The sequence below is a fragment of the Dipteris shenzhenensis genome, chromosome 15 (assembly GCF_047967505.1).
Source record: "Dipteris shenzhenensis isolate YYH24624 ecotype China chromosome 15, Dip_SZ_1.0, whole genome shotgun sequence".
NCBI classification, from domain to species: Eukaryota; Viridiplantae; Streptophyta; class Polypodiopsida; order Gleicheniales; family Dipteridaceae; genus Dipteris; species Dipteris shenzhenensis.
In genome coordinates, this window is record NC_141610.1 from 11,621,883 (window position 1) to 11,632,709 (window position 10,827).

At 41.6% G+C, this 10,827-nt stretch overlaps 1 protein-coding gene across 1 annotated transcript; it reads right to left on the reverse strand.

Annotated features, from left to right (window-relative positions):
* Positions 1–2,848: 2,848 nt before the first annotated feature.
* On the reverse strand, positions 2,849–6,591 carry LOC147893362 (uncharacterized). The gene has a single exon (XM_087385739.1). It carries the CDS (start codon positions 5,742–5,744, stop codon positions 3,510–3,512), a length of 2,235 nt encoding a protein of 744 aa, XP_087241865.1. The 5' UTR covers positions 5,745–6,591; the 3' UTR covers positions 2,849–3,509.
* Between the last annotated feature and the right edge of the window lie 4,236 nt (positions 6,592–10,827).

The window sequence follows — 10,827 nt, forward strand, 5'->3', positions numbered from 1 at the left end:
ACTCTCATACCTAAGGCCAACATAGATTACCATGGATGATCTGACGCTATCTCCATCCCTGACTTTAGCAACTGAGGACAATCAGGGGTATTGGTACACACATACATGCAGATGTTTGAGAGTCTAAGGCTCCACGTGGACATATTATCTCCCTTTTACTCTATTCTGCTCACCCAACGAGGTTATCCAGGAGGATCTGCTACAACTACACACATTCAGGACCTATTTGGCACCCAAACGAGCTTCCGGTGAAGCTCAGCTTCTACAAGGACCATTGCTAGTGGATTTCATAAGAGGGTTTCATTGACCCACTAGGATATACAAGGATCCACATCCCTCATTCCTTGAGGATATCGATTGAGCAACTCCATGTCTCATCACACTAACTACACATTGAGAGTGGGCAAGCTGAGGGCATACCTAGAGAGGGTCGCATTTACAATCTATGTGATCGACAAGAGATCGAGTCAGAGGAGCATTCTATGATCATTGAGTTGGATTAGTCCCTGGTTTATTTGAAGATCCTTAAGGCTTGGTTGATTGGTGACTTGAATTTCATTATAGTAGCAGGGTTTGGCACAACCATCTTTATGTACTTAGAGCACCTGGGTAATATTTTACCCTTAGGATGCTATTCGGTTACACTTTACACTTTATACTTTGAGAAATGGAAAAGGCCATCATTTGTCATGAGTCGGTAACTTGCCAGCAGTGTTTTTTACATTATGTTGCATTTCTTGAGAACTTCTCCTAATGTGACTGGGAGAGAATTACCATCGGAATATTATGTTATCTTATTAGTTATATTATGTAGAGATTTCCTATCTACTGAATTAAGTGTTAGATACCTAGGTTGTTACCATTGTCTCTTCAAGGATGATTTCTGGCCCCTGTCAAGTTTCTTCTCTTACCTAGATTAAAGATGTTTGGTGACTTTCATTCATAGGCTGTCTGACACAAAGAGCATCTGCTCATGACACAAGTGAGATCAAGGTGCGCAACTAGATTCCACTACGAGCATGAGCTTACAAGTTTTTTCAACCAAACACAAACCAACAAATCCCGAAGGAGACAACGGAGCCGAAGTCCAAAGCGAGAGACAAGATCAGACTCATGAAGCACGGATCGGACTTGGGGACCTTCCTCTTCCATATACATTGGACTAGAGGCATGGTCGATGGGGTTGACAATGGCACTTGTCCAACGCAAGGCCAAAACTTGGAGACCACAGCAGACCACACATATCGATAGTATGCCAACAATCTATCACATCCAAAGGATCATCGCAATGAATGCCATACGATCTCCATAGCATTTTTATGTATTCGTGTCTCTATGATTATGTTATTTGTCTTAAGTTGAAGCCCACTTAGAGACTGCACCCACTCAGTTCATTGTATCAAGTTCTTTCAGTCTCAAAAACCCTTCGGTCTTTTGAAGACTTTTAAATAGACTCTCTCTCTCTCTCTCTCTCTCTCTCTCTCTCTCGTAAATTATATCCCCTCTCCCTTTGGCTGGACCTCTTTTTCAAAACATTCCAAAATAGAATTAGAAAGTTAGATTTGCTTGTATTCAGTCAGATGCATATCTTCCTTCTGCCTGGTGGTTTGCATTGAGGTGTTACAACAAAGCATCCATGCTCAATTGGCCTTTACTGATCTTCCTCATTTCAGTTTCTATGCCTGTTAAAAATTTTAAGCTTCGATGTATGCGAGATCTTCTCTCAACACTTTTGGCTTCTAAACTCTAGAGACACAAGCTCTATCATTTATTCAGATATGTATATCCTTTAAACATTGCAAACTGCATATAAAAATTCAATAACATGCTTTTGGTACGTCCTTGGGTGCTGTAATGTAAACAGCTCTATCATTTGACCCATCATCAATCCAAATTCGGATTCTACACAGAGCACAAGTGAGAAACTATTTATCAATAAATGATATTGGCTTGTAACTCCTGAAAATCTTGAGTTGTGTATTAATCCTAATATGGAAACACGAACACATCTAATTCATTGTTTTGCAAACAAAAAGCTAACTGAAAATTAAGTTTTGAACCACCCTAGTAAGCTTTGACAAAAAAACTATTCATACCAGTTCCACAAAGTTATTCAAATATGGAAAAGATTTTCAGAAGGCAGACTTCAATTTAGTATACTGTGAGGCAGTGGCTCCATACAGCCATAAAGACATGCCTGACTAGATGGAGAATATCCAACAATACAGCACTTTCTGAATTTCTAACATCAAGTTGGAACAGTGCTGAGAAAACTCTTATCACAACAGGTTTTGACAGCAGTTCCCCATACCCATCGAATGTTGCCAAGCCCTATTAACAAACCAGAATGCAACCTCCTCTGTAGGTAAGTTCCAAGGTGCATAGCACTGACAAAAGAGTTGGACGGGTTTGTGCTTGTTAAGCACTTAGCTTCTCAAAGTCGTTTATTCCTACCACAAGCAACCCAACTCGTGTAGATGCCTATTCCAAGAACCACGATCCATTTGAGCCAAAGCAAATTGCATGCACCAATGCACACTGGATGTCAGATCTACAGAAAAAGCTTACCAGAAGACTGTCCAAAGTGTTAAATTGCTGCCATCTGCACACAACATTCTTAGCACAACAATTCGCAGCACATTCAAGAATTTCAAGGACTAAACAGATAAACATGACAACGGAGAAGATAGGCCAAATGCAAGCGCTTAATCATCCCATTAGAAGTGCCAAAGATACATCATCCATCACATCCTTCTACATGCTTCCAGCCAATCATAGGCTAGTACACTCTCAACCATCACACTTGCAAGGGAAAAAATTTCTCAGAATTGAGATTCACTTGCATTTACTCATATGCTTTTATTGAATGACACAGATGCTTCAAGAAAGATGTCACCAAAAGATTATAGAATACACAATGCATGTCCCAAAGGATATTGAAATTTGAACCAGATGAGTGCCTATATACAAAGTTGAAGTGTGCTAGTGAGGGGATTCCCATACAAAGTATTTTCTTTTAGAGCATAAGAACACATAATCCAGGAGGGTTGAACAGGTCATCCCAGTTTGTTTCTTCACATTTCCAGAATTGTGTTTGCATTCATATATATATCTAGATGAATCCAGGAACATGCATTTTATTGTCTAAAGAAAAGAGTGTGCGTGCCATCAAACAGGAAGGGAAGTGGCAACTGTACCCACAGCTTCAGCTCCACGTGAGACTGTCAGGTAAAAAGATTTGGAATTTGCAAACTATTGCAACCTGGCAAACTCTACCCAAACTCCCAAGGCCTGTCACAAGTGCCTACATAATTTTCCACAAAGTTAATATCTTAAAAATCAAACTGCTGCCCAAAACAACTTTGTGAAACCCCGGAAAACACAGTTCCCGCAAGGGCATCCAGTATGCCTTGGAAAGTTAAAATTGTTACCCAAACTCTTACCAATGACATCGCAACACTCCCATTCCGGTAACCTCCATCACTTAAAACCTATCAAGCTCTAGCAACCTATCTTTCAACTGCCATTCGACGCCTTTTTCCATACTCTTCCTCCCTTGACCTCAGCCTCTGATCTTCCTCATCGTCATCCTCCACCACCCGAGCCATGTTCCTCACCCTCACCGCTCTATCCCTATCCCAGTCATCATCTTTTTCACGTTCCCTGTCTCTGTCCCTCGGATCCCTGTATGCATCCCTCTCCCTTTCCCTATAGCGCTCTCGTTCCCAACCTGCATCATCCCTCCGCCGCCTATCTACCCAATCTTCATTGTCCTTATCCCGACCTGCAGCTGTCCTGCCCTTTTCATTTCCCATCTCAGAGTTATAGCCATAATCCATGACTCCCACATCCTCGCCGTAACTTCCATCTCTGGCCCGCCTGTCATACTCCTCCTTACCCCACCCACTCATGGTTACTTCTCCCCACATTCCCTGATGAGAACCTTCCATACCACTTCCCGGCATCATTCCCATTCCATTTGCTGCAGTGGACCTCCCAAAAAAAGCCGGATTGACATGAGGAGCAACTCCTGGAAGACCTCCGGATCCCAAGCTGGGAAAGGGTTGCACAATCCCAGAAAAAGGGGGCCCAGGCATTACATAGCCACTGTATGCAGCCCCTCCTCTTCCCATAGGTGGTCCATATCCTGGATCGTAGCCTTGCCCCATGATCCCCTGGTGCAGTATCATACCAGATTGATGACCTCCCATGGGTGCAGAATGTCCTTGACCATATGGTACTCCCGCTCCCCCACTAGTACCAACAGTACTCATGCCCTTGCCCAAGTAGTTTCCTCTGCCCCTTCCCAGGCCTGTCTGACCTCCTTTGCTACCCGGGCCCTGTCCATGACCAGCCCTGCCAACACTTCCCATTCTCCCATAACTCCGGCATCCATCTCGTTCCCGATAGGAGGAGCCTCCCCTTGCACCTCCAGTATCATTAGTACTTCTTCTGGGTGGCATCTGTGCCTGTAGAGTCTGTAACTGTGCTTGCGCTTTCCTCTCCTGTGCAAATCCCATGTCTTGGATGCTCCTAGTGTTCCCAAGCGCAACCACGCAAGGACGATCATGAAACTTCTTCCCATTCATCCCTTGTTTGCATGCAAGGGCAGCAGCATGATCATAAAACTCCACTTGACAATAACCCTTTGACTTACCACTCACCCTCTCTTCAAAAAACTTCAAGCTCTTCACTCGGCCATACTCTGATAGTGCACCCTCTAGTTCGGCATCTGTGGTCCACCAATGCAGATCTCCAACAAAGAGTGTATTTGCACCTCCATCACTAGAATATGAGATCTGCCCAGCATGTCTGGGTGTGTACCCAATTGATAGGTTTTGTGAGGGATCTCTGTATGAACCAGCCTGAGAAGACCTGGGCACACCTGCTGGTGTGCCTCTTCCTCGATCAAGTAACATATCAGCTGCTCTTACTTTTGCACTCCCAAGTATCTTGTCAAGACCAACGGAAAGAACCCTACTATCAGACCCACCAGTTTCTTTATTTGTTCCAGTCGTGATCTGGGCTGAAGTTTGTTCACCATTTCCAGTTGGTGGTAAGATCCCAACGGCTCTGGTTTCCTTGTTGGGAGGAAACGACTTATCAAACTTGTGTACAGGAGTTATTCGCCCGTGATCATTGCTAAAATCATCACCTGGTTCTTTTTGTCTAAAAGATAGCATAGGTGGCTCCATCTGTAACCCTTGGTCTCTCTCCATATGCGGTGAGGTCAGGGATGGCAAAGCACCACCCTCATTGACTTGTCCTGCATCACTACAAGTTTTCCCTTCTATGGACCATGAACTTGGCATGCCTTCCTCTTGCTCCATGTCGTCTTTTTTCTCCTCCTTCAATACTTTGCCTTCCTCTTGCTTTGGCCCGAAATGCAACCCAGGTTGTACTTCCTCAAGGATTGCCAAGCCATTCTCTATCCTTTGCTCATCAGCATAAGCACCGGGCACTTTTCCTTCTGTACTGTTGTCAGGTTCCTCCTCGTCGTACTCCAACCCTAAGGCATTTCCAGAATTTGCGACCCTTTGCTTGGAAACTTCTGCTGGCACTTGAAAATAACCTATATTCACGTCATCATAAAGGTCTTCATAGTCCTCGTCTGGTGGCACGTCATCATCTGCAAGGGCAGATATGGCTGACCCAGCCTGGAAAGAAGCCGGCGTTGCATCGCGATCGCCCAGCTCCTCTTCCCCGTAGTCGAGTTCATCGTCTCCAGTATCCATGTACGACATCCTCCAAGAACAAGAAGCACGTGGAAATACAGAGGCACAGACACGCGCAAACAGAGACCAACAACGCAGACAAATGTAGATAGAAGATAAGGAGGGTCCTTAAAGAATAAAGAGAAATCTCTTACCGACTTTCTGCCCGGCACACCTTATTTTCGCGAGCAGAAAATCCTGGAAATCAGTTCATCACAAACTGCACTCGTCTCAGCTATGACTTCTTTCGCAAAGTAACTGCAGAAACTATTCCCACGCTTTGCCTTGTAGGACACCTCTTTCCAAGGGCAGTTTCCTCCCAAAACCCTATTGTCGCCTGACAGGAAAAGCTTGCGATTTCTGTTGAAAAAAAAAGTGTGCGTACTTGGATCGACCCGGCCTCATCTCAGTCCACTGGAAAGCAACAGAAATTCTATAGGAAATCTGGACATTGTACCCGGAATGCTGCTGTGCGAACCCCAAATCGCATTTCGTAGATAACTCTCCTGAGAAACCTCTGATTCAGAGCAGCTCAGCAAAATGACAAGCTGGGCTGAGATGGTGCCAAAACACCAACAGAGAGATATGATGATGGTGCCGAAATCCATCAAATGAGATGGTGCCGAAATCCAACACAGACATGATCAATGTGTCAACCAAACCGCCATGAAACAATTGCAGACGTGGTGCCAAAATCCAAGAAAGAGATGACTCGTTCACCCATCCATGATACAACCCTTCCACACGACATCCGGCAAGAAGCAACAAAACAATGGTTCACACACGTTTCACTCGTGTGTGTGAACATAAATATTTAAAATCAGAGTGAGAGTAAGTCCCCATAACATTTACCACTACTAAACCCGTGCAAAGCACAGGCACAGATACACAACAATCCTCAACCACTCCCTATTTGAAGGTGAGTAGAAAGATATTTGCTTCAAGGAGGCACACTCCCATCGTTTGATCAGTTTCTTATGTAAATTGTCTTAACTCGCTGTGGCTTAAGAGTAATGCAAGAGGTTGCAAGAGATCCACTTTGTGCATTGGAAGACGACCATCATCTCGACATCAGGCGGAGCGCATCAAGTACTTTGTGCAAAAGCACACATATGATAACTCCATTCAACTCCTTTTGTAAATGCGACTCTATTCTTCTAGAGATTTATACTATTAGTTTAGTGGAAAAGTTTCCAATAATCCGGGAAGGTTGGTTTATATATTAAACGCCGCAAGGTAGGCCTCATTCTCCCTTAGATCTTGAATGATTCTATGCTAGCTTCTTTTGTCAACGCTAGATTCAGGAATCCAATTTGCTTCCTTTGTCTAGATCCAATGGACCTCTTGCTTGTCTGCATGCTGGAATCAAAGAAATGGATCGACCAAAAATTAATTCAGAATGGCAAAGGCCAAAACAAATGCATATTTTAAACACTCGAAACTCCTTTTGGCACATGCATTGATTGGCGTCCTCTTCAAGATTTCATTTCATTGTGATGCATGCTATCAATCGTCAAAAACTTGGATTGGCTTTTGAAATTCTGGCTAAGTCTTAACCCAAGGCTCTGAGACCTTCCATCTCCTCTTTTCATTCCCTTCACCTTCCATACCCTCTTTCCTCCCAAAGTTGCCTCTTGTCTTTCCACCTCCTCCCCACTCAAAGCTTGCCTCTTGTCTTTTCATCTCCTCCCGACTCTCAAAGCCTACATCTAGGAGCTCCTTCTTTGTGACACGTGGCAAGCTCTTGTTCTTTAAGCTTCCACGTGCCCTCTTTTTTTCCTCGGGAGTCCATGGTTAATAGGTTAAAGAAAAATGTATATATATATACACATTGATCAATGTATATATATACATTGATGGACTAAGCATATGGGCACAATAGGTATGGTTGTTGGCCTCTAGGAGAGTTTGTGTTTTGTTGGTCCATTTCGGTCAGTATGGTTTAGGTTAGTGTTTAGTGCCTAGGTTAGTGTGGTTAGAGTTAGGTTTAGTTTCAGTGCATGTGGTTGGGTTGCCTCGTCGTGCTATTCACTGGTTTTGCTGCACACTCTGTAGACTCTTATGATGACGGGTGCGACTTCATCTCTCTTCTACACAGTTTCATGGAAAGGCATGGGTGTGTCTACCTGCGGGGCGTGTTTCATTCCCTTGGCCTCCATGTGTTGTTTGTTGCATTGGAAAATTCGAGCAATTTCCTTTGTGGAGGTGTCATCCAGCCTCACGGTGCTAGTCTACTATCCCTTTAAATCTCTACATGCAACATGTTCAATTATTGTTGCATGTTTCGGTTCGAGGGTATATTAAAATGGGGTTTATATGTCATTTGTTGCCTGTGTTGTTTGGTCGGTTGTGTGGTGTTGGATGCAACAGCTATGGAAGAGTATGGAGTCACAGAAGTTTGTGGAGGTTGTGTGTATAGTATCTTCTATATGGGTATCAGTTGATGGTGTTGGTCGACTATGTGTTTACCTATATAAACATGGAAGGCAAAGAGTTTTGTATTGCAACCATCATTTGGAATTCATTGTTAACAAAAGAGTTGCTGGAGGAGAAAGAGAATATGAGTGCGGTTGATGTGGAGATGGGGGTATTTTGCTTTTCAGCTCTTGCTGTTTCTTATTCTTCTTGTGGATATTTTGTTTGGGTTGATGTTTGAGACGAAGTGGAAATCTCAATTCCTAATGTGTAGCAAAAACATTGTTGGCAGCCAACAAGTAGCTGCCTATTGCAAGAATGATGTCTCACTTGAACACATGTATTTGCGGTATGTATGGAAGCAAGTCGATGCCTTTAATTTAGAAATCGTGCATATAGTATTCCTATGGTACCTACATATTGTGTACCTTGGCTTTCAATACTGGTGACTACTCCCAAGGGCAAGATTTTTGGCTCATGCAGTGACTTGTAGACTTGCCAATCTTCATAACAACCCTAATGGCAGGTTCTAGATAGTTATGCCACATATGAAATCTAGGACATTGTACTTTAGTGTACCTGCCTCTCAAATTCAACTAGATGTGATGCCCTCATCAAGTGTAGACAAGGCCTACAAGGAACAACCACATACATCAAGCATAATGCTCTATCAAGTTTGCGGTGAAATTGGCCCTACTTGTTGCTGATGTGAGAGTAGAGGTGACCTTGATGAATTATGTGCTCTTAGAAGAGTAGTGAAGGACATAGATAGGTTTTGAGATGCAGTTGTGAAGACTGCCGTCAATATCAATGGATTTACAAAGGTTAGTAGACATAAATCAACATTTGTGGCTTTTACACATTATTTGAGTAGGCGCCATTAGTCAGTTATAACTGTCAATGTTAAACACTTTTCTTTCCATTGTATAGAATAACCTTGAAAGTTTTTTTGATTTTCCATGTTGGACTTCACATTTGTACGGTTAAAAATACAACACCAATGCCCAAAAAGGGTACACATACCTCAACATTACATTCCGTTTATTGTGAAAATGCACTCTTGTTTCAAACTCTAGAGATTGGCATATCCCAATAAGTTCAATTCATTAACATGGAGAAGAAGTACCACAACAATGAATTGGAAATAGAGGAGTACCCCTTGAGAAGATATCCCACATAACAAATGCCTATTTATATGTATACCTTTTATGTTACAATTTTACATTATACCAAAAGCACTAAGAAGGATAGTCTTTTAAGAATCTAAAAAGATTTTGGAAGTCCCCATCTTCTAAGAAGAGAATTAGGGTTACAAATTCTTCATGTCACATCTATTTTGCAAACTTTACTAGACTTTGAAACTGTGGAATAGTATTTGGTAGCATTGCAAAACAATAATGGTTGCTTCTGTGTCGAGGACCTATTCTTGGAACACATCTTATTTCAACTATTTTTCTTTGAGTTTGAAATACTCCATGTACATAATAAAATTATAGATGCAAGCACACAAAGGACAAGGGCAATGCAATAGCCACAGAAAATGCATTTCCTCATGACGCACTCTGAAATGTTTACCTACCCATGCAAAGTGAAAACAAATAATAAAAGAAAGACCTCATTGGACAAAATGCTCAGTGCATTGGAGAACATTATTGAAATGGACACAAGCACCTCTACAAAAAATGCACTACACATTTTAAATAAAAAATTCCCATCATCTTCAAATTGCATTGGCACGATAAAACATAAAAGAGCTACTATTGAGCCTCACGACCATGAATCCAATGAAGGCAATAACAAGAGCCATGAATAAGAAAATCAATATGAGAATATTACAACACCAACTACAATAGACAAACACCTATTCTAAATGCAAATTTTAAAAAAGGAAGAAGGAAATGAGCGCACATAATGGATGATTGTATAGCATTGCAAAAATACTTACACATGGTTGAAACCTCCTCAAAATTTATAAAAAGATATATCACAGGAATTAAAGACAATCCAATACATGAATGCTTGTCTTGTGAATGTTTACTGTTCAAAAAACAAAAAATATACATAAACAAAGACATACACACTTGGACAGCAAGTAGAAAAAACTGCAACACACCTTTTAAGACAAAAGAACATCATATTTGCATAGAATGCAAAAAAGTAATACAAGCAAACATGATACCAAAATACTTTTTGCCTCTTCAAATTCAACAAAACCATGAACTTCTTAATGTGATAATACTAAATGTATCTAAGAACGATTAGCCACTGCTACAAGAATAGCATTCACTCAAATAAGACAACTAACACACGATGGACAATATGGAGTGCTAGGCATTATCATCAACATCATGGCTAATACATGTAAAGTACAACATCTCTTACCATGATTCATTGATGATGATTCACCCATAATACTTGGAATAAAAAAGAAACTACAATATAAAACAACATACTTAAATGGTAAAGTTCGATTGATGTGCTTATAACACTATATTAGGGAATTTGGAAATTTCAAATAGTTTGGGAATTCCTTATATGGTTAAGATTTGGCCACATGGTCCAATCTCAATCTCTTACTTGTAAGTGGAATCTGCCCTAAACACTATATTAGGGAATACTTCCAAGCACCACTTTCAACTAAGGGGTTAAGATTTAGCCACATGGTTAAATCTTATTCCTTATCTGATTTGGGTTTTGG